The sequence below is a fragment of the Vulpes vulpes genome, chromosome 15 (genome assembly GCF_048418805.1).
Source record: "Vulpes vulpes isolate BD-2025 chromosome 15, VulVul3, whole genome shotgun sequence".
In the NCBI taxonomy this organism is placed as follows: Eukaryota; Metazoa; Chordata; class Mammalia; order Carnivora; family Canidae; genus Vulpes; species Vulpes vulpes.
This window is the reverse complement of record NC_132794.1, coordinates 54,508,853-54,532,906: the sequence shown is the minus strand read 5'-3', so window position 1 is coordinate 54,532,906 and position 24,054 is coordinate 54,508,853. Positions and strand designations below refer to the sequence as shown.

The 24,054-nt window shown below is 39.3% G+C and overlaps 1 protein-coding gene across 2 annotated transcripts in view; it reads left to right on the top strand.

Moving 5' to 3' along the window:
* Nucleotides 1-24,054, top strand: part of FBN1 (fibrillin 1) — a 225,988-nt gene that overhangs the window by 111,126 nt on the left and 90,808 nt on the right. For both annotated transcript variants that reach the window (XR_011997378.1, XM_072738473.1), the window contains 8 exons: nt 2,384-2,509; nt 7,731-7,889; nt 12,522-12,701; nt 13,325-13,465; nt 15,143-15,262; nt 18,591-18,716; nt 20,547-20,669; nt 23,861-23,983. Coding sequence is in view for 1 of the 2 variants with exons in the window: in XM_072738473.1 (XP_072594574.1) it covers nt 2,384-2,509; nt 7,731-7,889; nt 12,522-12,701; nt 13,325-13,465; nt 15,143-15,262; nt 18,591-18,716; nt 20,547-20,669; nt 23,861-23,983 (1,098 nt within the window). In the remaining variant the exon portion in view is untranslated. The remainder of the gene's footprint in view (nt 1-2,383; nt 2,510-7,730; nt 7,890-12,521; nt 12,702-13,324; nt 13,466-15,142; nt 15,263-18,590; nt 18,717-20,546; nt 20,670-23,860; nt 23,984-24,054) is intronic.

Genomic DNA, 24,054 nt, shown 5'->3' with positions numbered 1-24,054 from the left:
ATACTAACAGGTAGAAAAATATTTCATTTAATAGACACTATTTCCTCACTTCTTTTTTTTTTTAAAGATTTATTTATTTACTTATTTATGATAGACATAGAGAGAGAGAGAGAGACAGAGACACAGGAGGAAGGAGAAGCAGGCTCCATGCCAGGAGCCTGATTGTGGGACTCAATCCCGGGTCTCCAGGATCACGCCCTGGGCCGAAGGCAGGTGCTAAACCGCTGAGCCACCCAGGGATCCCCTCCTCACATGATCTTTGATAGGAGTTCAGTGACCCAGACATTCACCTTTAGCGACACTTTGGGGAAGGTACCTTCTTCTTAAAACCTTTGTGTTACAGGAGTGCATCCTCTTTCATTCTTTAATGAGGTTGTTGAGTCCTTGAGGTTGAACTTCTGTGGTTTGTTGTGGTGGTGGTTGTTTGAGAGAGAGACAGCATGCTCGTGCTGGGAGGGGAGTGGAGGTTAAGAGAGAGACTCTCAAGCAGGCTCCACTCTCAGCGCAAAGCCCGACATGAAGCTCGATCCCAGGACCCTGAGATCATGATCTGAGCTGAAATCTAGAGCCCGACACTTAACTGGCTGAGCCACCCAGGTGCCCCTTGTTGGTTTTTAAGTAGGATTGTGGCTGGTAAACGTGGGAGGATTGATGGTAAAGAACTGTCTTAAAACGTGCCTTCTGATACTATGCTAGTTTGAATCTTTAAGCTCCATTCCTGGCTATTTCTTGGCCTGACTTTTGCCGACTCCAGTAAAATGTCTATCTGTCGGAATAGAATATACATTTTTACCATTATACAACTTCACAATGAGAATGCTGTTTATGTTAGCATTGACTCTAATATAAGCAGGGGAATATTGTTTGCTTTAGCCTCTAGCCTAGCATAGAAGAATGGGGATTTTGCTTTTAAAAAGGTTAAACTGCATGTAAACAGTGTCACTGTTGCCTTTTTGACTAACAGGGTGAACTTGAGTCAGACAACACTTGAATCTGGTCCACTCAGAATTCTATTTTGTTTTACAAGTGAAGAGCAGTACTTAAACTAGAGAAGAAATATTCTCTCTCTTTTTAAAAAAATTTGGGCTGAGTACCAACAGTGTAGTGTGGCCATTGCAATACTCCCAGGGGGCTTGGGTCAAAATCCATGTGTCCCTAGGTGAGTGCAGAAAGCCTCCTCCTCTTGGAGTCAAGGTCGTGCAAATACCACTGTTACTCTGGGTATTTACTTTTAGCCTAGGCAAGAAGTTCTCAACTTCTTCTCCCCTCGCTGGTGCCACATCTATTGACAGCTGTCAGTGTTGAAAAGTCCTTTAAAGGAAATGGTTGGATTTGTCCTCAGGAACTTTTACTGCTTCCTTGGAGGAGACCAGTAGTCTCAGGCCCTGAGCACTGATTCTGACTATGGCCTCCACTGACCTCACAGGGGATTCGGGAAGTGGGGCAGATGGCCAGACCAACCATTATCTCTCTTCCACGATCAGTCATAGGCTGTGGGCTCCCAGGAAGGGTGAAGTCTGAGGTGAGGCAGCTCTCTACAGCTTACACAGTCCTGGCAGTAGCTGAGAACCCAAGCTGTCTACTGATGGCACCCTTAATGCTGGGACAAGTCCTCCCTTGAGAAGGATCTGGATGGAGCATCCCAGTGTTCCCCACCATTCACTCACCGAACCCACAGAAAAACCATCATCATAGCAGATTGGGTGTCCCTGAGAACCCCACAATGGCCAAGTCTTGGTCAGCACTCAGACCAAATGCTCTTCTCTATAGGATTTTCATACCTGCTTTGTGGAAAGTCAGATTGAGAAGAAATGCAGGAATTGATGCAGAATATAGAGTAAACATAAGGGACCCTAACTCAGTGCAAACCATAGAGAGAATGGAGAAAACGAAATTTTAAAATAAATGACATTGGAATATGAGCAGGCTATAGTTGCTTGGTAAAACACTATATAGTTTTAGATTTTACAGGGGAGGTTTCTTCTACTTTGCTGTAATCTCTTGAGCTTTGGAAGTTCCTTGGGTAAGCCTGTGTTGAGAGAATCACCCTTTTTAAAATTGACTATTTTATTTATTTATTTTTAAAGATTTTATTTATTTATTCATGAGTGAGAGAGAAAGAGAGGCAGGGAGACATAGCAGAGGGAAAAGCAGGCTTCCTACATAGAGCCTGATGTGGGACTCAATCCCCGGATCCTAGGATCATGACCTGAGCCAAAGGCAGGTGCTCAACCACTGAGCCACCCAAGTGCCTCTGAATTGACCATTTTATATGCAGTTTTTGTTTTGGAGATTGGTTTGGTTGGTGTTCGCTCTGAACCTTGTGACGATGAACAGTTTTCTGCTGTGTTCTATGAATACTAAACTCTTCTTTATGTTCCAGATATTGACGAATGCAGTACCATTCCTGGAATCTGTGATGGGGGCGAGTGTACAAACACAGTCAGCAGTTACTTTTGCAAGTGTCCTCCTGGTTTTTACCCCTCTCCCGATGGTACCCGATGCGTAGGTAGGTTTAATGATAAACAGCATGCCTGATCCCTGTAAATCAGTTCCATAACAAACATCTTTCTAAAGACATTTGTGCAGGGGGACTGATAAGTTCTCACTTGATGTAAAATTTACATTGTCATTTTATCAAACAGTTGAGTGCTCTCTTCAAGAAAAGAGGCACCTTGTGGTGTTGTATTAGGATTTTTACCTCCCAGAAAGAGGGATGATCCAGGAGCCCATACAGAAATCCTCAGTCTATAAATTATCTTTGTGATCATGCAAATGTCAAACCTTCAGCCATTTCCTGGGACCTGTGTTAATTTAGGTCTGAAATTTTGCAATAATCTCTTAATTGGTCTCCCTGCTTCCTGGCTTCTCTACAATCCATCCTGTCAGATTTATCTTACTAAGATAGTGCTTTGATTCAGTAACTCTGTTGCTCAAAAACCTAGTAGTTTTCCATGAGGATGTAGAAATTGGTGTTTTTCAGTGTCACATGGATTATTCAGGTGCAGCCAGGGCCGCTAGAGCTTCTGGGGTGGGAGAGGGGAACAGTGCAAAGGAGTAGGCAATGCTGCTTTTATTTGGTGGTGTGTTAGGCTTCTATGTAAAATATCAGTTGAATAGGGGATTTTGTTGTCTTAAAAAACAGGTTTGGAAACTGCTGGATTTAACGATTGCTAAGACTTCCTTCCAAGTCCAGTTTTCTAGTGTTTTCAAGTTCCAGTTCCAGAGTGTGCAGCCTAATAGTTAAAGACCTTCACTCTCTGACCCCTCTCAACCTTGCTTCCTTATCTGCACAGTCCTTGCCTCTCCCCCTCAAACACTTGTTTTGATTTATTCCTGCCTTTTTGATCATATGTGTGGTACCACTCAGGACAGATACTCTTCTTCCAGCTCAGGCCTCCTTTCATATTCCTCCTCAGCTTCTCTGTCTTTGAGGACACCCCGGATCAGCCTACCTGAAAGCAGTTTCTCCCTTCTCTGAGGATATGATTCTCATAAATGATCTAGGGAAATTTTATGTCTGTATGTTTTTATCTCCCTAAGTAAGATGTAAGCTCTCCTTAAAGGCTAACTGCTATCCTCATCTGTCCCCAGTGGTTCTCGGCATGATGCCTTGCATGTCATAGGCACTCAGTTAAGTATTTGTTGAATATCACAATGAGTACTTCCTTATTATTAGGGCAGAGCTAGGAAGCCCATGGCACATGGCCTTGGAGAGAAATGAACACTATCTTTTGATGTTTGTTTCTGGCCCATATTTTCAAAGACACTCAGCTTCACATCCTCACCACAAGCCATGAATTTCAGACCCAAACTGAGTTGGACTTGAAATTCTGAATTCCTTTTTACTTAGTCACATATAATAAAAGCTGAGGGCTATCTCTTAAGTTGACATTCGAATAAGTACAACCAGTGAGGGAAGCCTATCTGGATTTCTCCTTAAAAACAATGGTGGGGCCTGGATTGCCTGATTTTCCAAGATATCTTTGTACATACTGGCACTGCAGTGAAAGAATGGCCAGTGCAATTCATGTATCTCCTTTTTCTTCCCAAACTGTTCCAATTAGCATTTGACATCCAGTGGATACGCTCAGCAAAGAGGTAGATCAAAAGTTCTTTCCTGTCCAAATAATAGGTAGATTTATTTTTTAACTTTCAAAAAGAGCCACAAATTAAAGAGATGAAAACATTTACATAACAGATAGTTTACACTCTTAACAGATATATTCATACTATTTACAAAGAAAGGGAGATGTGGAGAGTGAACTAGGATTCAGGGGTAACCTCCTGGGTGTGAGGTGTTCTACAAGAATTACCTGACTTCACGTTTACAACCATACTGTGGATGGGAAGAAACTGAGGTGTACGGAGCTCAGATAAGTAATTTGGTTTGATTGCTTAAGCAGCTAAGAAGTGAAGGAGCTGGGATCCCAACTTGGACATGAGCCCACAGTCCCAAACCCTCTCATTATTCCTTCCCAAATGACTACTGGACACAGTAAAAGCTTTCTAACCATACACCTAGACAAGTACAGTTTCTTCTTCTTTGGAACTTTATTGTGCCCACAATTAGGAACTTGTTATATAAAATGCTCCAAGAGACATTTCTGCCTTCCCTAATGCTGATATTTCCTGCCATGGTAAACACAGAGACACCCTCCAACCCCCCTGCCAAACCATCCCTAGTGAAAAGAAAATGCATATAGTTTCCAAATTACAAACAAATCTAAGCTTTGTTGGTAAGTTGGCTCTTTGGAATTAGTCAATCTAACCAATAGAAAACCCCACCTATAGCTAGTGGTGTGTCGTACTTCCTTATATATCTCTCCTAAGCACAAGATTCCATCTGTTCCCTTCAGTCACCACATTCTAAGGCTCGCAGACCTCTCTGTCCCCAGCATTCCCTTTGTTCTGTAAGCTCTTAAAGTATTATTTTATGTTTTTATTCTGTGATCTTCTTTTGGAGCTTTATAATACCTTGTGTAGGGTGGTCTTTTCACATTAGTGTGCTCTGTCTCATCAATTCCCAGCAATCCCAATGATATCCTGTACCTAGTTTGGGCCTCACGGTTCCTAGCTCCTGGTTGGACACAACGATGCTAGTGATTGGTTAGGAGAGGCCTACTGATAGGCTAGGATGACCTGCAAACACCTGTTTAATCCATAATATATATTTTTTGATATAGTATGGTTTCTGGATTCTGAAAGGAAGGAGGCCAAATGATCCAGAAAGGGAAAAAAGGAAGAAAGCATCCTACTCCTTTTCTGCTGGATGCCTTGGTCAGAGCAGATTCAAAATAGAAGAAGGTGTCTATGCTTCCTCCTACCTCCACTTACCTCCTCGAAATCCTAACATTCTTCCCCCTCGGCTTCCACAGGTCTTCAGATTGCCCACAGCCACTCCTTAGCCTCTTTGCAAAGTGATCCAGCACCACAACAGTTTCCTTCCCACTTCCTTTGGCATTGCTGCCTGATGGCATGGGAAACTTCAGGCTGGTGTGCCCGGGGTGGGGGTAGGGGGACAGTTCCTCCAAATGCTTCCTGGCTTTCACATATTTTCCCTTTCTTTACTTATTAGCCAATAGGTTTGTTTCAAAATTATAAGTTGTGTCAAAGTGTGTATTTTTAACCAAAGCTCTCCTGCACAAAGAGAAATTAGCAAAATGCTCACTGTTGGTAGAGGTGCCATTTGTACATCAGAGACTGCCAGTAGCCCAGCCATGGCTGGTAATGTTTTTAGCCCCAACATTCACCATTTTGATCAAGAGTTTTCTAGTCTACCAATTTAACATGTAAGTGAGCCAACTGGGCAGTAAAATAATATCATCGTCAATGTGCAAAATAATAGACATTAGCCCATTAGGAGTTTGCAGTTGGCAGCTCTAGGTTTCAGTTTTGCTCCGAAAGATAGCCCACACTGAAAATTGTATATACAAATTTTGGTCAAGTGTTTATACCAAGTTTTGACCACCAAATTCATTTGAAACTGGGATATAAGCCAGTTTTGAATATTTCTTCCCATTCTTAACAGCCTTTGGTTTCCTTGCCCCCAAACATCTACTAAGCACTGAATAGATAAATTATCAGTGGCTTTAAAGCCATGAAAATTAGAAAGTAGAAAGTTCTATTGCTCTTTCTTCTTCACAGGGAAGGTGCCATCTGTGGCTTCAGAGAGCCTATCTTGTCTGCACTCCTCTCTCGGGCCATTTACCCTGGACCGGGCTGGAAGGAAATTTGCTCTGCCTCTCTGCTGAGACTATTAGTCTAATGAGAAGTGTAGGAATGGGGCCACAGAAAATCTCTAGAAAGCACATGTATACGTGCTAGTGGTTTTAAGTATTTTTTCAGAAATAATCTTGTATTCTTTAAAGCTGATCAGTAATCTTATTTGATGGTTTGTTTAGGTTTTGTGTAGCCTTCTTCATGTGATATTAGTAACTGACATGTTTGTAAGTTAGCCTTGCTTTTCATTCATTTCGTTTTATTAATTTATTGCAACCTTCAAGATCTGAGAGCTTAGTGTTCCTAAGAATGATGTTGATGAAAACAGTCATAGGGTTGGCGTTCTCTGATCAAACATGAAGTTTCTATTTCGACTTACAGGAAACATAGGGATGAAGTTTTAGCTGTAAAAAAGTTCCTCATTTTATAAAAAAATACTTACCACCTTATAGTTCTTCAAATAACAAGTATGCTTAAAGTATAATTTACTTTTTAACTATACTGCATATGGACTATGCAATGATACCCCTTCCTTAAAGAGAGTACATCCTCAACATGTCAGGTGGATCAAAGTGTTCTGTACTTAGCTACCTTCATCCTCTGTTTCAAGGCACTTCCTCAAAGGCCTATGAAGTAGTTAGGTTTCTAGTATGTCGCAGGCTCTTTTTTGATAGCCTAGACTTGCACTTCAGTGTGTCAATGTTGTCATGACAGTCAGACATGATGTAACCCAATAAAAGTGGTATATAGAAATATGTCTTCCCATGTTGCTTTGAGAAGATACCTTTCTGCCAAAAAAAAAAAAAAAAAAAAAAAGCCTTCAAGAACTATTGTATCTTATAGGACTAAGAACTTGGAATCATGAACATTTTGAACTTGTAAATAATTAGTGCCTTATAAAATCTGTTAGGGCCCTAGGACAAAAGGAAATCTCTATTAACAAGCATTGGATCTGACTGCAAAGTGGCTCACTCCTTAAAAAAAAAAAAAAAAACTCACAAGTCTGACTCACAGTTTCAGTCTGAAAAGTAAGAAAGATCTTTTAGAAATGTAGATTATAGTGCAGACTTAATGTTGTTTTAAAATAGATTTATATCAATATTTGCCTAAAGTGGCTTGAATTAAGTAGTTTGAAACCAAGGACAACACAGTCTCCCTTCAGTATAGAGAAATGTCTTTATAACTAATTAACTGTCACTGCCAGTGATTTTCTTAGTCTCTCTTTTCCTCTGGCACATATGGTTGTAATCATTCGTTCCCACCTTGGGGATGGAATGTGGGACTTTGGCCAAGTGCACCAGCTCACAGGGGCGAAAGGTGTGAGACGAAGGGAGTTCTGACCAAGCATTGTTCCTGAGCAGCACATACTGCTTCTCTTCCAGGGGGAAGGGTGTCAGTGCATCCCTCCAGAGCCTGAGTGTGAGGCATAAAGGTGCTGGAGCAGGAGAGTGTTGTCACGAGTTCCATCTCAGTGATGTGTGTGTGGGTGTGTTTCTTTGTTCTCTCAGATGTTCGCCCCGGATACTGTTACACAGCTCTGGCAAATGGGCGCTGTTCTAACCAACTGCCCCAGTCCATAACAAAAATGCAGTGCTGCTGTGATGTTGGCCGATGCTGGTCTCCAGGGGTCACCGTTGCCCCTGAGATGTGTCCCATCAGAGCAACAGGTAAGAGCCCTTCCAGTTATCTGTAGAGTGTCCCACTTCCACCTCCACGAGCCCACATGCATGACGCGCATCTAGTGGAAATCCAGGTAAGTGAAAAGATTCCTGAAAATAAAAAGAGGCAACTCCCAGGAAAATTTCCCCTGGATAATTGGCTTGGGGAAATACAGAGGTTCATACAAGTAATACTGGTTTTTGGTACTGCTTCTTATTGAGCTTGCTTATTACTAGTAACTCGCAACCTTTTCAGGAGTACTGGTCTCTCTTCTTATATATTTCTTTTGGCTCTCACGTAGTCCTCAAGAGCTCTGTTGAATAAAGCTCAGGTCTCTCAGAGCCTTTTCATGAGTTATGCTGGATACATGTTTCCTCCTTCCCTAACATTTGACACTTTCCTCTTCCTTGGTGCCAATTCTTGTTAACTTTTTTTTTTCTTTGTAATACTTCTCTCATCTGTCATATTCCTTCTACTTTCACATAAAGCTCATTTTCTCTCATCTGGACTATTGCAGTGGCCTCCTAACTTGTCTCTATGAAATCTGCAGCTGCCATATATATTTCCCAAAGCATAATTCATCTGAAGTTCAGTTAAAAAAATTATGGCTGGGGGAAAGGTAGGGAAAGATGTCCAGAAAAATTTTCCCAGGATGAATTCAGGCAGGATCTAGTGGTCCAAGTCACTCCATTTCTTGAAAATAAAATTTTACTACTTGGCGGAGCATCTAGCATCCTCATATCCGACCCCAGTTCATCTTTTAATTCTTCTTCTTTATAGTGGCTTTATTTTTCTAGTTAAATTATATGATCAAGCTTTCCTTGAAGCCAGTCTGGAGATCTCTAAACTCAAATGTTCTTTTTCCCTAAAACTTCTCCTTACTTCCTAGCCCCTGCCACCTTGCTTGTTAAATGCCCTCTTGTTTGGTAAGGACCCTAACATGATTCCCGATAGGACCTAATTCATGAATGTCCCAAGAGAACCACAGCTGGAAATGATGTCTTCTGTCTCAGGGCACCAGGCATTTACTGCTGCTGTGGCACAAATCCCATATTTTCTACTCTGGGCCAATATGTGTTCACGTATTACTTTTTTACTCTTTGATAAATCTCATTAGGAGGTGTCATTCATTCTTATAGTCCCATATTCCTTATGCTTTCTTACCACTTTCACCATAGTTAGCAAAATCTGGCTCATAGGGGGCATTCAGGTAGAGTGAACAATTTATTAAGTGATATCTTTCCCACTAGTTCTAAGTGAAAACTCCTTCTTAATCAGATTCCTGAACAGTGTGTTTGACTCAGAAAACTAACGGAGCAAATCAAGGTGAAGAAGGATAAACACAAGAGTTAACGGAATGCTGCAGAATGTTATTCACAGAATGTGAATTTACCATTATCCTGGGTTCTACACCTGCTCACAGATGTTACTATAAAATTTCTTTTATTGCTGAGAATTATATGTGTGGATTAAAGAAGCAATAAAAATCTTTCAGTACATTTTAACATATAACAAGTCATATATTTTGTCTGAGTTGCTTACTGTCTATGACCTAAAAATATAACCCACTACCCTTAGTGCACTGGGGGGACCATTTAGTAGGTCCTGTTTAGAAGTACGTGACATTCTATTAAGACACATGGCTTGAGTACCAGGAAAATGGCTTTTTAAATACATATGTTGGGACGCCTGGGTGGCTGAGGTTGGGCACCTGCCTTCAGCTCAGGTCATGATCTTGGGATCCAGGATCGAGTCCTGCATCAGGCTCCCTGCAAGGAGCCTGCTTCTCCCTCTGCCTATGTCTCTGTCTCTCTCTCAGCCTGTGTCTTTCATGAATAAATAAATAAATCTTTAAACAATAAAAAATAAATACATATATTAATTTAGGAATCAGCAGCATTGATGCAGATTCCTTTCTGTGCTGAGGCCTTGAATAGAGGACAGAGGGACAGCAGGTTGAGGTGCCCAAAGACCTGCTTTGGGATGCATGGTGCAGAAGGCCCTGTTCCCCTGTGTAACTTTGCAGGGAACTGCTCTCTCATGTGTATCACTGAGATACCTCCAATCTAAAATAGGCCCAGGGCAAAGCAGATTGACAGAGAAAAGCTAATTTGCAAGTTGGTACGTTTGCTTGCTCGGATGTTCTGGTAGCAGTGCTGTAGAGCTCTAGGTTTTTAACTTATGGAGAGGATTTTATATAGATATAAAATACATATATATATAACATATATATGAAGGATTATTTTAGGCTAGTCAACTTTTCACAATGTAAAAAAAAAAAATCAGTATCATCTCTAGGTTAAATGGAGTTAGGAAAGATGGATATCAGTTGAACAAAACTAGCCCCGGTTCGCTAATCCTGAATGTAAAGGAGCTCATGGGAAAGTTATGAAGCTTAAGAGAGTAGAAGAGAGAATAGGAGCCACTCCGATATACTTTCCTATAGAGGTTAAGATGAATTTAATAGCATGCTTGAATTCATATACCCACCTAATTAGCAGAAATCCTGATAAGCTATTCAACTTCTTTCATGAAAATCCTAAAAGGCTAAAGAAAAAGAAAGGTTGAATTGGTGCTTGAAGCAAAATGAGTCCCTTAATATAATTGCTATCCAGTTAAATCCAACACATAGTTTATGAATTCCTTTTCTGTGCAATCCAAAGGGCAAGGCTCAGAGTGGGAATTAGTCATAAGTTAGACATGATCGTTGACTTCAAAGACTGTGCACAGTCTTAGTGGTAGAAATTTGGTGGAAAGTCAGTAGCCAGGAAATGATAGATATGGCACATCCAGGTGATAATTCTGTAAGAAGGATCATTATGGTTTGGTAAGTGGGATTGTAGCATCCTGGTTCAGGAAAGCATAAACAATATATAAATCCTTTCCAGATGCAGTCAAGTGCTGCAGAATCCGTGTGGGTTAAAATTACAGATAAATAATAATTAAAATGCAGCAATAGAATTCTCTGAATACATAATGTTAACCTGAGTTGGAAATGCCAAATTTAATTGAAGAAGTTTTAGTAATGGACCCATATGAAACCACAAGGTACATGATAGCCAGGTATATTTAGCTACCTGTGTAAATTGGCAGATTTTCCCCATGACGTTGAATATAAATGTATTTGCATAAAACATATTACAGTACTTTAGAATAAGTCAGATTTAGTGCACAAGTAAAAGTGTAATATTAGCCTAATTTCTGTTCATGGACAAAACTAGTATAGAAATGATCTGTGGGAGAATCCCTGTGTGGCAGTAATAATAAAATTATCAATAGTCTGGCAAGAAGGAGAAAAAGAAATTTTTAAAGATCACATGATAACATACAGAAGGAAACTATAACAAGATGTGGCTATTTGTAGGAAACATGAAAATGTACAAATGGTTAAGTAAATACATCCCTGGAAATCTGGATACTGTCTTAAAACACATTTTTGGAAGCTCAGAAAAAAGTGTGTCACAAATCTAAAGATAATTTATACTAGTAAAGACCTGGCCTGAAAAAATCAGCCTGTATGTGCAGTCAGAGGGAATCCTTGATTAACTCAAGTGTGCTAGTTCAGGGAATCATTATGCAGCATTAACAACAGACGCACCACTCCCTAGTATTCCACGGGGTGCTGCTTCTCCAACACTTTATTGTCTTGTACAAATAGGTATTCCTCAGGGCTCTGTCTCTGTACACTCTTCTCTTCACTTTCCACACCTTTCCTAGGCGAGCTCATTCATCCTCATGGCTTTAAATACCACCTATCTACTGATAATTCTGAAACTTATATACAGCCCCCACTTCTCATCTAGGCTTCAAACTCTTACGTAGCTGCTATGTGACAAATCTCCGTGGATATCTGCTATCTCAAGATTCATATATTCAAAGTGGAACTTGGCTTCTGCCCATCAAACCTGCTCCCATTGCAATTTTTCCCATTTGGCAAATGTCCCCAACATCTACCCGGTTGGTAAACCAGAAGACTATATCATTCTTGATTTCCTGTTCCCTCCGCTCTGACATTTACTCCTTCTTGAACCACTACCTACTTATCTCTAAAATATGCTTCAAATTTGTCCACTTCCACCCAGTTACATGGCTGTCTCCTTTGTCCAGCCAATGTTTTCTTGCCCTTGGCTTTCTGTAACAGCCTTGCCTCCTTTCAGCACATTCTCCATGTGTCAGCAAGACTGATCTTTTGAAAATGTTCAGTTGATTACATCCCACATTAGTCTGCTGAAGACATCCAATAGTTTTCCGTTGCACATACAGTAAAATCCAGTTTTTTAATGTCCTCTTTAGAGAGTTGCGGGATCCACAAATGGGACTGAGTCAAGAAAGTGGCATTTGATTCTTTCTTGAGATAAATCGTGACTTAGGTAAAGACTTCCTAAATTTTGGGAGAGGTATGTGGTACATTCTCTGGGGAGTTTGGTTTTGGTTTTGAATTACTGTTCCAGTATGGTTGCTACTGTAGCTATTAGGATGGGAATGATGTCAATTGGCTTTTTCCCCCATTCTCCAATTGATCTATGTGGTTCTATGACTGATCTTATTCAAAGTTTCTTTGAAATGTAAGGATGACTTGCACAGAGTATGAGTTACGCTACAACTCAGCTTTTGTGTTCTGTTGTGTTGTGTTTTTCCAGAGGATTTCAACAAGCTGTGCTCTGTCCCCTTGGTAATTCCTGAGAGACCAGGATATCCTCCCCCACCCCTTGGTCCCATTCCTCCAGTTCACCCTGTTTCTCCTGGCTTTCCTCCTGGACCTCCAGTTCCAGTCCCTCGACCACCAGTGGAATATCCATACCCGTCTCGGGAACCACCAAGTAAGGACTGAAAAGTCAACTGGTTTTGTTTTGTTTTGTTTTACATTAATTGGCTTAACTTTTTTTGTTGTTGTTTATGCTGCTTTAGTCATTAAATTAGTGTATCAATTCTTAGATTAACTAGTATACGTAGTGTGGTATCTAAGTTTCTCAATTGGCCCCTTCCTTAGGAGAAAAATAGGAGGTTTCATATTCTCCAGATTAATGTCCTTTTGTTATTCAACAACTGTGGGAGAGTTACGGGAGAGATTTAAATCTGATTCGCAGGATGAAGTCATAGAGGAGGTATAAAATTATACTTTGAGTTTTGTATAATGCAAAGTAGTTTTGTAAGTAATTACCAGAACTCATTGCCTTTGTCAGTTACCCAAACTGGAGACTTGAGAGCAAGGCAGAAAAGAGGTAGGGAGAAGCAGGCTACAGTGAGGCTTCAGGACCTGGCTGCATGCGCTCTCTGTAAGTGGGCATGAAATTATACTTTATTGGTCCCAGGTGACCTTTACCCAAAGAGCGTCTTCCTTCCTTTATGATTTAGCATCTTGACCATTGTGAATGGGTTAAGAAGTGATGAAAGATACCCTAGTTATAAATGATTTTAATGGGGTTTAATGTTATTCCCTTAGGGGTGCTGCCAGTCAATGTCACTGATTACTGCCAGCTGTTTCGATATCTCTGTCAAAATGGACGCTGCATTCCAACTCCTGGGAGCTATCGGTGTGAATGCAACAAAGGATTCCAGCTGGACCTTCGTGGGGAGTGCATTGGTATGTGATGCCTAGGGTTAGGTTGGCATGAGAAGCTATTGCAGTTCTGTCCCATGACTATATGGGTTTTCTGTTGTGGCTGTAATAAATCACCTCAAACTTAGTGGCCTAAAATAACACAAATCTGTAGTTCTGTAGGTTAGAAGACCTACACAAGTCTAACTGGGCTAAACTCGGGTGTCAGCACCCTGTGTTCCTTCCAGAGCGCTCAGAGAGAATCCATTTCTTTGCTTTTCCCGTGTTCCTTGACTGATGGTCTTTCCTCTATCTTCAAAGCTAGGAACATAGCATTTTCAAATCTCTCTCTAAATCTTTGGTTCTATCTTCCAATTCCCTCCTCTACTTGCAAGGACCTTTGTAATTACATAGGGTCCATTTGCATACCTCAGGAAACACTACTACCCACCACCCCGCCCCTGCCCTCGGTCAAGGTCTACTGATTAACAGCCTTGATTCCCTCTTGCCATGTAGCGTATTTAGAGGTTCTAGGGTTTAGGACATGAATATATTTGGGGAGAAGCATTATTCTGCCTACTATAGTGACTTCTAGCTTTCATGGTAAATACATTCAAGTCTTGCTGGTCACTTCAGCTTAAGTCATCTTCTCAAAATGACCATTAAAATAAAGCTTTAAAACTGTCTCCAAATTATGAATTTTTGCACATTTTACTAATTCAAATGAATAACTCACCAATTGTCTGTAGTTAGTCATTAAAAACTGAAGAGTGAAACTTTGGATTGTTGACATGAGTCATTTAAGCTAGCAAAAGGAGGAAATGTAACACAGGAATAATTCATCTGTTAATTGGAAAAGAACACCCAGTTGCCATCTAACTTTTTAAAAAAATAAGTTAAGTTATAGAAAGCAATTATGTAACTATGAATCAGGCAGAAATCAGGAGTTCTTAGTTTCTCTTGCTGTGTAGTTTCCTGGTGTTATAAATGCCCCTTCTGGCACACGCTAAAAGAGGTCATCCAGAGCTGGTGGAAGAGGGGACATCTAGCTTACGGTGGACGAGTGCACCTGCAGCAAGAAGCATGTGACTATGGATAAATAGGTTATCTTCCAGAAGTCTTAGTTTCCATCTCTACAAATAGGGGAATGTAAACCAGGTCACTGTTAAATAGACTAATAGTTCTATACAACTGTAAAAGTAGTGGGAGCCTGTCTGGGGATGAGAGTTGAGGGGTGGTCTCTGTGGTAAGTGAGAATAGGTCATTAAATGACAACTGTTTCATGTCTTATTCTGATGTTCTCAGCAGAACTCAGCAGGGAATGCTTAGATAAAGTTAGGCTTCCTTTTTATTGAAACATAGAGCTCCAAGAGATACTCAGAATTCTATCTAGAAGCCATTTCTGAAATGTTAGTCTGTTTGATTCCCTTAGGCCAGACTCAAGGAAGAGAAAATGTTTCTTAGCTTGGAGTGTTGAGTTGCTACGTGTTTGGCATTTTTCTCTGAAAAATAACACAGGATAATAAGACACTTTACTCCACTGGTTTTCAATTGGTCGGTGACACAGTACCTTGTGGCAAAAAGAAAAAAAGATCCTCTTCATTATGCTATTTATTTCTTAAAAGGAAAGTGTTCTAATATGTAAAGGAAAGCAATAAAATGTTCTTAAAGTTATGAGTTATTGCCATCTAATTTCTTACTAAAATGCACCATATTTTGCAGATGTTGATGAATGTGAGAAGAACCCTTGTGCTGGTGGAGAGTGTATTAATAACCAGGGCTCGTACACCTGTCAGTGCCGACCTGGCTATCAAAGCACACTCACCCGGACAGAGTGCCGAGGTATGGTCCTAACATGGAAGATGCCAAGTGAGGAGACATATACACTAAGTAGGAGGTTTGCTTCGAGGGAATTTAATGGAGTTTGAATAACCTTGCTGAAGAGGCTCATAGGCCCTTGTTGTTTTCTGCACTTAATTCCAGATATTGTCACTCTGAAGGACAGCATCATAAAATCCAGCAAACGTTCAAATCATTTTAAAAAGATACTTCTGTTCCTGGAGAAATATCTTATTTTATATATATATATATATATATATATATATATATATATATATATAATTTTTTTTGCCTCATCACTGTTGCTCGTAATTTTTCATCTGAGAGCCAAGGAATGGGGTTGTCCTTTGTTGACACAGAAAGTGAGGACAGTTTTAGGTGAAGTTGTATTTCATTAATTTCTTAATGGGAAGATCTAAAGGAAAAGGAAGTAGCGACAGTGGTCACAGCAGCATCGCCTGAGAGCTGATTGGAAATGCAGAATCTCAGGCCCTGAGCACCTCAGACCTACTAAATCAGAATCAGTATTTTAATAAGATGCTCCCAGTGATCCATAAGCATGCTAAAGTTTGAGAAACACTACTATAAGTGTTTGCTGATAAATTTTTCCCTCTGTGTTTATTAATTAATTTATTACGTCATCCTATATGCCTTTTATCAGATGACTGATATACTAAAGTTTCTGGGACAGAAATAAGTAAGATGGACTTTCAACTCTTGGGGAACTCAAATATCTATGTCTCTATAGATTTGGCACAGAATAAGGGATTTCACTGATCCAGGAAAGCCAGATAAAAGCGTGTTCTGTGAGAATTCTGTGTTAAAATTAAATTCCAGGAAAGGTCAAAAGGTTTGTATCACTTTAAAAAAATTGTCAGCTATTAACAGGAGTTTCTTTTTTTTTAGCAAAAGCTCTTCATATGAGTTAAAGACATAGAGCCTTTATTTTTAACAGTGACTGGTTGCTGAGTCTTAGAATGTGGTTCTGGCTTAGAGATTTCTTGCCATTTGTATATTTTAGTATACCACCTGTAAATGGCAGTTTTGAGCAGAAGAAACTGGAGCACAGAATGTCAACCTGCTAATATTTCTAGTAATGGCCTTACTCCCTGGATATAAATATAGGTAGTTTGAATGTATAACTGAGTTTAGAACATCATTAGTGTTATGACTGTTGTTTACAACAATTAGCATGTATGGTGTACTAGGCATTTTTCAATAGTGGAGAATAAACCAAAACCAGTTTCTAGAAGACTGCAGAATTAAGTAAGCAAATAGAAGAGATTCTTGAGGACTCCGCTGGAGTGAGAGCCAGCCAGTATAGATGCCTGCTGGTGTTATCGCTCTGAGACTTAATTTATCGGAGGCTGAGGATTACCTAAAAGCTTCAGATAATGTCTTCTTTAAGAGCTAGTGCTAAGCTTATCTCAGACATAAGAAGTTGATGACATATTCATGCCTTGGGGTCAATGAAAGTGGCCACAAGACAGTCAGAAAGTTGGTGTACTTAGCTGAGGAGAAGAGGAGGAGCTGAAGAGACAGACAGAAACACAGTAGGGAGGTTTGTATTACTCAGCCATTAGAAACGACAAATACCCACCATTTGCTTCAACGTGGATGGAACTGGAGGGTATTATGCTGAGTGAAATAAGTCAGTCGGAGAAGGACAAACATTATATGGTCTCGTTCATTTGGGGATATAAAAAATAGTGAAAGGGAATAAAGGGGAAAGGAGAGAAAATGAGTGGGAAATATCAGTGAGGATGACAGAACATGAGAGACTCCTAACTCTGGGAAATGAACAAGGGGTGGTGGAAGGGAGGTGGACCGGGGGAGGGGGTGACTGGGTGATGGGCACAGAGGGGGGCACTTGATGGGATGAGCATTGGGTGTTATACTATATGTTGGCAAATTGGATTCCAATAAAAGATATACCAAAAAAAAGTTTGAACGGCAAGCTTTCAATTTATCTTGCAAGGCAGTGAGCAGACTGATGGTGCTCTGAAATTAGTGAGGAGAGAAAATGCCGAACTCTTTATACTGTTTGTTTTATCCTGGGGCCTCAAAAGATTATTGAATCCTAAAAAAAAAAAAAAATTCTCCTCAAGAGTATGTGGCTTTTACTATTTTTTGGAGTGTGGAGCAAGTCAGATTTTTGCAAGGATTAAGAAATAAATGAGAGAGAAAAAGAGCGTAGGTTGTTGGCACAAAGATCAGACAGAAGAAAAGCCCAGACTGCCTCAGCTAGTCCAATGACTCGTGTGGAAACCACTGCTGGATCTGCCCAGAAAGAAAGTGCGTCTGAGGGTCAACCTCCAGACACCGTGCAGACGCAGGGTAGACAGAGTAACCAATGTGCCGTGAATGCACATTCTTGTCGTCCAGAGGATGTTTAGGGTGCTTATACTCAGGCACATGTGGCCTCAGCTTTGCTCCCATGTACTACGACACAGTACCCAGGTCTCCGTCTTCTGAGGAATGAGCCCTGGCAAAGGTTGTGCGTTATGTAGACAAGGCAGCGTGTATTCATCCTCTTTGGTGTTCATCCAGGTATCTGGCCTAGATAGAAACTGAGGGGAACAGATAATCCAGGGTACCATGTTGTCCAATTTGAGTTCATCATTGATCTTTAAATGAGAGATCTGATAGACGTTATTTGAGTTATTGTCCTTTTTAACACTTCCACGTCAGCCTCTGTTGTTTGCTTTGGCATAGTATTAGACACAACAGAAAAGAAGGGGAAATGCCCCCATATTTTATTTGGTAGATAGAATGCTTATGAAGTTGTCAAAGAAACTAAGAATATACAAACAATAAAACTATACTTGGACCAGAATTGCCATAAGGAAGGTAAACATTTCATGCAGTTGCTGGTTTTCAGATGGCATTAAAAATTTTTTATAGGATTTTTGTTTTACTGTTCTGATGTAGCTGTGAGATCTGCCTTTTTGAGCATGTGTTGAAAGATGCCAGCCAAAGTTTAATATAAATAATGATATATATACTGGCTCATTAAATTAGCTAGGAAAATGAAGAAGAATCTATTTTGTGTATACAATTGAGATTTCAAGGATCTTGTTAGAAATTAGAGTTAGATCAAATGGTCTTATATTGGCATTCTTTTTCTGTGTTAGGTCTTGGAAACTCTAATTAGTCATCTAAAATCTCACATTATTGGATATCAAGTTTATGTTAAAGAATATCAATTAGTAATTAAACCCCGAAACTACCATCATGGGTTTGGAGATGGAGGGAGGGAGAGAGGGAGATAATAAAATAATTGTCAATCTGCCAACTGAAGACATATCTTCTGTTTTACCTTTAATTTTAGATATCGACGAATGTTTACAGAATGGCCGTATCTGCAATAATGGGCGTTGCATTAACACAGATGGCAGTTTCCACTGTGTGTGTAATGCAGGCTTTCATGTGACACGAGATGGGAAGAACTGTGAAGGTAAATGATAACAGTATGGCAGTCAGAGTAGCAGAATAATACTAACCCCCTTCTCCCATCCCGGTTTCAGTATCAGAAATCTTTAACAAGACCAAGCCAAACATTGAGTGAAAAGTCAAAGTAGCAAATATATTTCATATATTGTTATTATGGGTGAGGCAAACATACGTGTCAATAATATTCATACCTTTAATTACATTTCTGTGATTCACGGAACATTTCAAATATATGAAGAGAGCTTGTCCTTTAAAGATACCTGGTGATGATGAAAATTCTATAACATAGATTATTATTATTATTACTTCCTAATTTTAGGCAATCAGAATTTGTACATTGTTTTTTTAATAGGATACACCTGAACTCCTATATTTCTTTTTTTTTAAATTCTTAATTGAAGCATAGGTGGCAAAAGCCATATAGTTTTCTTACATTTATAATTCTTCTGTTTAAAATGTCTGTCTAGTGGGACACCTGGGTGGCCCAATGGTTGAATGTCTGCCTTCGGATCAGGGCCTGATCCCGGGGTCCTGGGATCGAGTCCCGTATCGGGTTCCCAGCAGGAAGCCTGCTTCTCTCTCCGCCTATTCCTCTGCCTCTCTCTCATAAATAAATAAATAAATAATCTTTAATAAAATAAAATATCTAGTAAGAAAAAACTACTGAGTATCTGGAACTGTAAAATTTTTTGAAACATTGACTATTGAGAACTAGCTATCTTGCCTCTCAAATTAATCACCTCATTTTGAATTGGGCTGTTTCAAACATTTTGTCTTTTTCCCCTGCAATTTTTTCCTGAATTGAAAATATGACCATTATTGATGAGTTTCCACTTCTTAGACCTTTAGCAAAAAATGAAGAATGCTTCTTATCGTCTTTCCCAACGTCTTTGGGAAAGATCCCAAGAATCTATTCATACATTAAAAGAATTTCAAAATTGTTCTTAGAAACATTTTTGGCAGAATATTATCTTAGTGATTCAATTCAAAGACTTAATGCCAGAATTCTCGGTTGGGATAGAATCCTGTTTTAAAAAAAAAGAAAAAATCATAAATTACATTGGTTTGACTAAAGCCTGTAAGTGAAAACACACTGTGTCTAGAAGAGCAAGTGCCTCCCAAGACAACTGTAGTATTAAATAAAATAAGATATTGATGAATTTAAAGAAATAAACCTATGATCAAGGAGTTTTAAAGGTTAGCTAACATGGCTATACTCCATAGAGTGTTGCATTTTAAAAATACATTTTTTCCTACCCCTATTTAAAACTTCAAACTTGAAGCTGTTCTCTTGTTTCTACTTTATAAAGAATCAGAAGGTAGTCTAAGTCTGTTATAAGTTCCATCATTCTTGGTTTTGATTTTTGTTTTTCAGTGTATTAGAGGTAATATCAGTGAAGTAAATAGAACTGTCAGACAGTTAACACACTTTTCAGTTTGCAAACTACTGTCTTTAAAGAAAAAGTCCTGGTAGCTTCCATTGAGTCTAATTTCATATAAATATATATCATACACATGAGGTTTTATATAAATGATTATATATGGATTTCATGTCTATACACGTGTGTATATATGTGTATATATATATATACACATAAAATAAATTTAGCTCTGTAGTTTGCATGCACACGTCAAAAATTGAGAACATAAGAACACACATTTTATATGGCCCTTCTTCTGTGTGCTATAATTTGGAAGAAAATTAGCCTTAGACTATATAATTACAAGAAAATGGAAGAAAAGTGAAGAAAAAGAACTATGTTCATTCAGGTTGTCTTCTTTTGTAAGCTTGCTCTTCTGGTCATAAGGAAATGTATCTTTTTATATTTTTCAGATATGGATGAATGCAGCATAAGGAACATGTGCCTCAATGGAATGTGTATCAATGAAGATGGCAGTTTTAAATGTATTTGCAAACCTGGATTTCAGCTGGCATCAGACGGGCGTTATTGCAAAGGTTTGTGCTGTAAAACTCTAAGTTGTATTCTCCTCTTGATTTTTCTCCTTTCTGTATCGCTTAGAGGTGCTTTGCCTCACTGAGTCTCCCCAGTTAAAGTGCTCCTAATTTGGTTTAGAAAACCTGTTTGGACCTCCTTCTTAAGGACAGCCATCCAGAGAGGTATGGTTTATGCTCAAGAGGCTGCTCTTATTGCAGAAAGGGTGTTAGGGGTCTCCTAAAGGAGAATGAAAGGGTACATAGCAAAGGAATGAGAAGCTTAACTAATAGTTGGTCCACTGATAGATGTGAGCATCTTTTTAAAGAAGCTGGATTCTTCCTTTTCCTTGCATTTGGGGAATCATGGAAGTTAGGTTTTATGATGGCTGTCATTTGCTACCTCTTGCATCTTTACCTGGACAAACTATTGTAGATTCTTACTGCAGCAATCTCTTTTCTGTAATTTCCTCCAGATATCTTAAGAAACAAAGTTTCTTGTGGATGATTTATTTAGGCATTCTTAAGTCACATAAGCATAAAGGGAAATAGAATTGGGCAGCCCAGGTGGCTCAGCGGTTTAGTGCCGCCTTCAGCCCAGGGTGTGATCCTGGAGACCCGGGAGTCCCACGTCGGACTCCCTGCATGGAGCCTGCTTCTCCCTCTGCCTGTGTCTGTGCCTCTCTCTCTCTCTGTGTCTCTCATGAATAAATAAATAAAATCTTTTTTAAAAAAAGGGAAATAGAATTAAGCAGAAGAGATTAAACTAATAGCCATTGTTTAGCTTGGTAGCTTTTGAAATAATCTCATTACTTCAGGTATGGAAACAAAAATGAGGATTTTTACTTGTGTTGTTGAAAACTGGGGTTCTAAAAAGAGTCATCGAGATAAATTTGCACTTAGTATGTTTTGCCTTATGTAGTCAGGGATGAGTGATTATTGCCCTTGGGTCCAAATTCTAAGTTGAAACCATACTTCTCAAGGAATCTTGTATCCAAACAGGCCCAGGAAATCTGCTAAAATACTATACTCAAAGCCTTCTGCTCATAGTTTCAGATGGAGAAGTGCAGAGTGTCAAGCTGTTTGGTACTGAGAAAACAGAGTAAAGTCCTATGATGCCTTTTCTCCAGGTTCCCCTGGTAGACAGTTTTGGTAAAGGTGCTCACCAATAGATGAGACTTCTTCTTCTTTCTTCTATGGAAGAAAGCCTTGTATGAAGTTGTTGGCAAGATGTACATTTTTTCTAGGCTTAAAAGAACTTCTATCCCTTGGTTGTTTACCAATATCCTCCATGACCTTCACATCAGTGTCTCTTAATATCGTGCAACTCTGTCCTCTTAGTAAGAGAAAACATTTGAGTTTTTAAAACTTGAAATAAGAAATAAGTTTCTATATTACTGAGCCCTGTGCGGGGAGGAACTTATTGTTTGGAAGACAAGATTAACACATGGAAATATTCTACAATGTAAAACAGAATACAACTAAGTTCCAAATTGTGCAGGTTGAGTGCTATACAAGTGAAAAAGAAAGGGGAAGGAAATGATTGCTGGAATACTTGGAATTAGGCTTCCAAATAAAATAGCAGAAGGAAATGTGAAAGCCCCTTTGTGAGCAGATCTTTTGCAGGAACACACACTCTTGCCTATCCACAGGGCATACTGAGATTGACTTTGGTGCCTGTAGGCTGCTGGTGACCCAGGCCACTGCCTCTCAGCATTAAGTATGACCAACAGATAATGCTGATGTAATTATTTCAGAAGACATTATGACCTCATAGATTAAACTAGGTTTTCCAACTGTTTGCAACCCATGAAAATAGACTTCAGACTAAAGAGAAAAGAAAGAAATTTCTTGTATGCCAAATTTCTCCTTTTCTGTAACCTTTCTCTTGACATCATTGGATAAGATTTTCTTTTAGTACTGAGTATTTAGTTCTGAGACCACAAAGATGTGACTGTTCAAAGCTAGAATAAACAATGCTAATTTAATCTCTATGGTTGACTAATCTGATAAACAGCATGGCCTCCTTGATCACTCTCTGAATATTGGGGCCACTCAAATTGAGTCATGTCCTTTAGATCTATGTTACAACTCTGTCCCCATTAAAAAGCCTTTGTGTCACTTTTCAGGCTATAGTTGTCACTGTATTACTGTATATCTCAACTTGAACAAAAAGGTGACCTGAATAACTGAACCAATTTGAGTTCATGTATTTAAATATAACTGCTGCTTTAAAATACAATCTGTACACAGAATCTTGGACCATCCAAGCATATCTTGTGCCAGATAACACATGCTAAGTAAAATGTAGAGGTGTTTCTCAGTTTTCATTTGCCCTTTTAAGGTCAGAACAAAAAGAAATAGTTGCATACACTAGTTATATATTATAAAAAGAGTTGTTAGAAAGTGACTTGCTTCTAAGTGTTAAATGTTTTCCAAAATACAATTTTGGTACCATTTCTACTTTCTCATATTGAAGGGGGAAAATATTTGCTATTATTAGCATATGCCCAATAAAGTCTTTTACCAGACCTCCCTAAGCATATACATACAATACTGTAACGTATCTGTAATACTTAAGAAAGATTTTTCTTTGCTGGGTTCCAGTTGCTTACAGTGCTGTTGTTGGCCAGAAGTGGTCATCAAAATATTCTATATTCATTTTCCATTTCTTTTCTATAATGTTCCATCAGGGTTTTAGTTCTATATCTCTTAATGCCACACTAGTCATCTCAGAGAGTTTAGGCATGAGTGATATTGGAATGGACCCCAGTCTGAGTGTTGGATGCCAAATGGAGAAGCTTCCTGCCCAGGTCAAAGTTGCAGTCTATTATCAAGCTAGATTTCTCACAGTCCTGGAAGAATTGCCGTGTGAAATGTTCCACAAGATCCTTTGTCTGTTAGCTGTCACTTTTCTTCTTCTTCCAATTCTGTTTTTGCCTTCTTGATTCTTATTTTGGATAAAAAGATCTCAGGAGGATATTATTGAAATAGCTTTCTCTGTGGTAAAAAAAAAAAGTGCTCAGTGTAGTTTGTCAATTTTTGTTACTATTTTCTCAAAGGACAATGAAATGTGTCTCATTGAGCTTTGATTGTTGATGCTGCATATTACTTTCCATCTTCCCCATTTTCAAGTGTTGTAAAAGAATTATAAACATGTGATGGTCTCATATAAACATCACTCTGTTTTTAATACGTGCTTTTCCCCACCACAGATATTAATGAGTGTGAAACACCTGGGATCTGCATGAATGGACGCTGTGTCAACACTGATGGCTCCTACAGATGTGAATGCTTTCCTGGACTGGCTGTGGGTCTCGATGGACGTGTGTGTGTTGGTAAGATAAAGCTACGACTAGATAGACACGTGGTAGAGATCCACACTCTGTCGACCACTAAATCCCGCCAA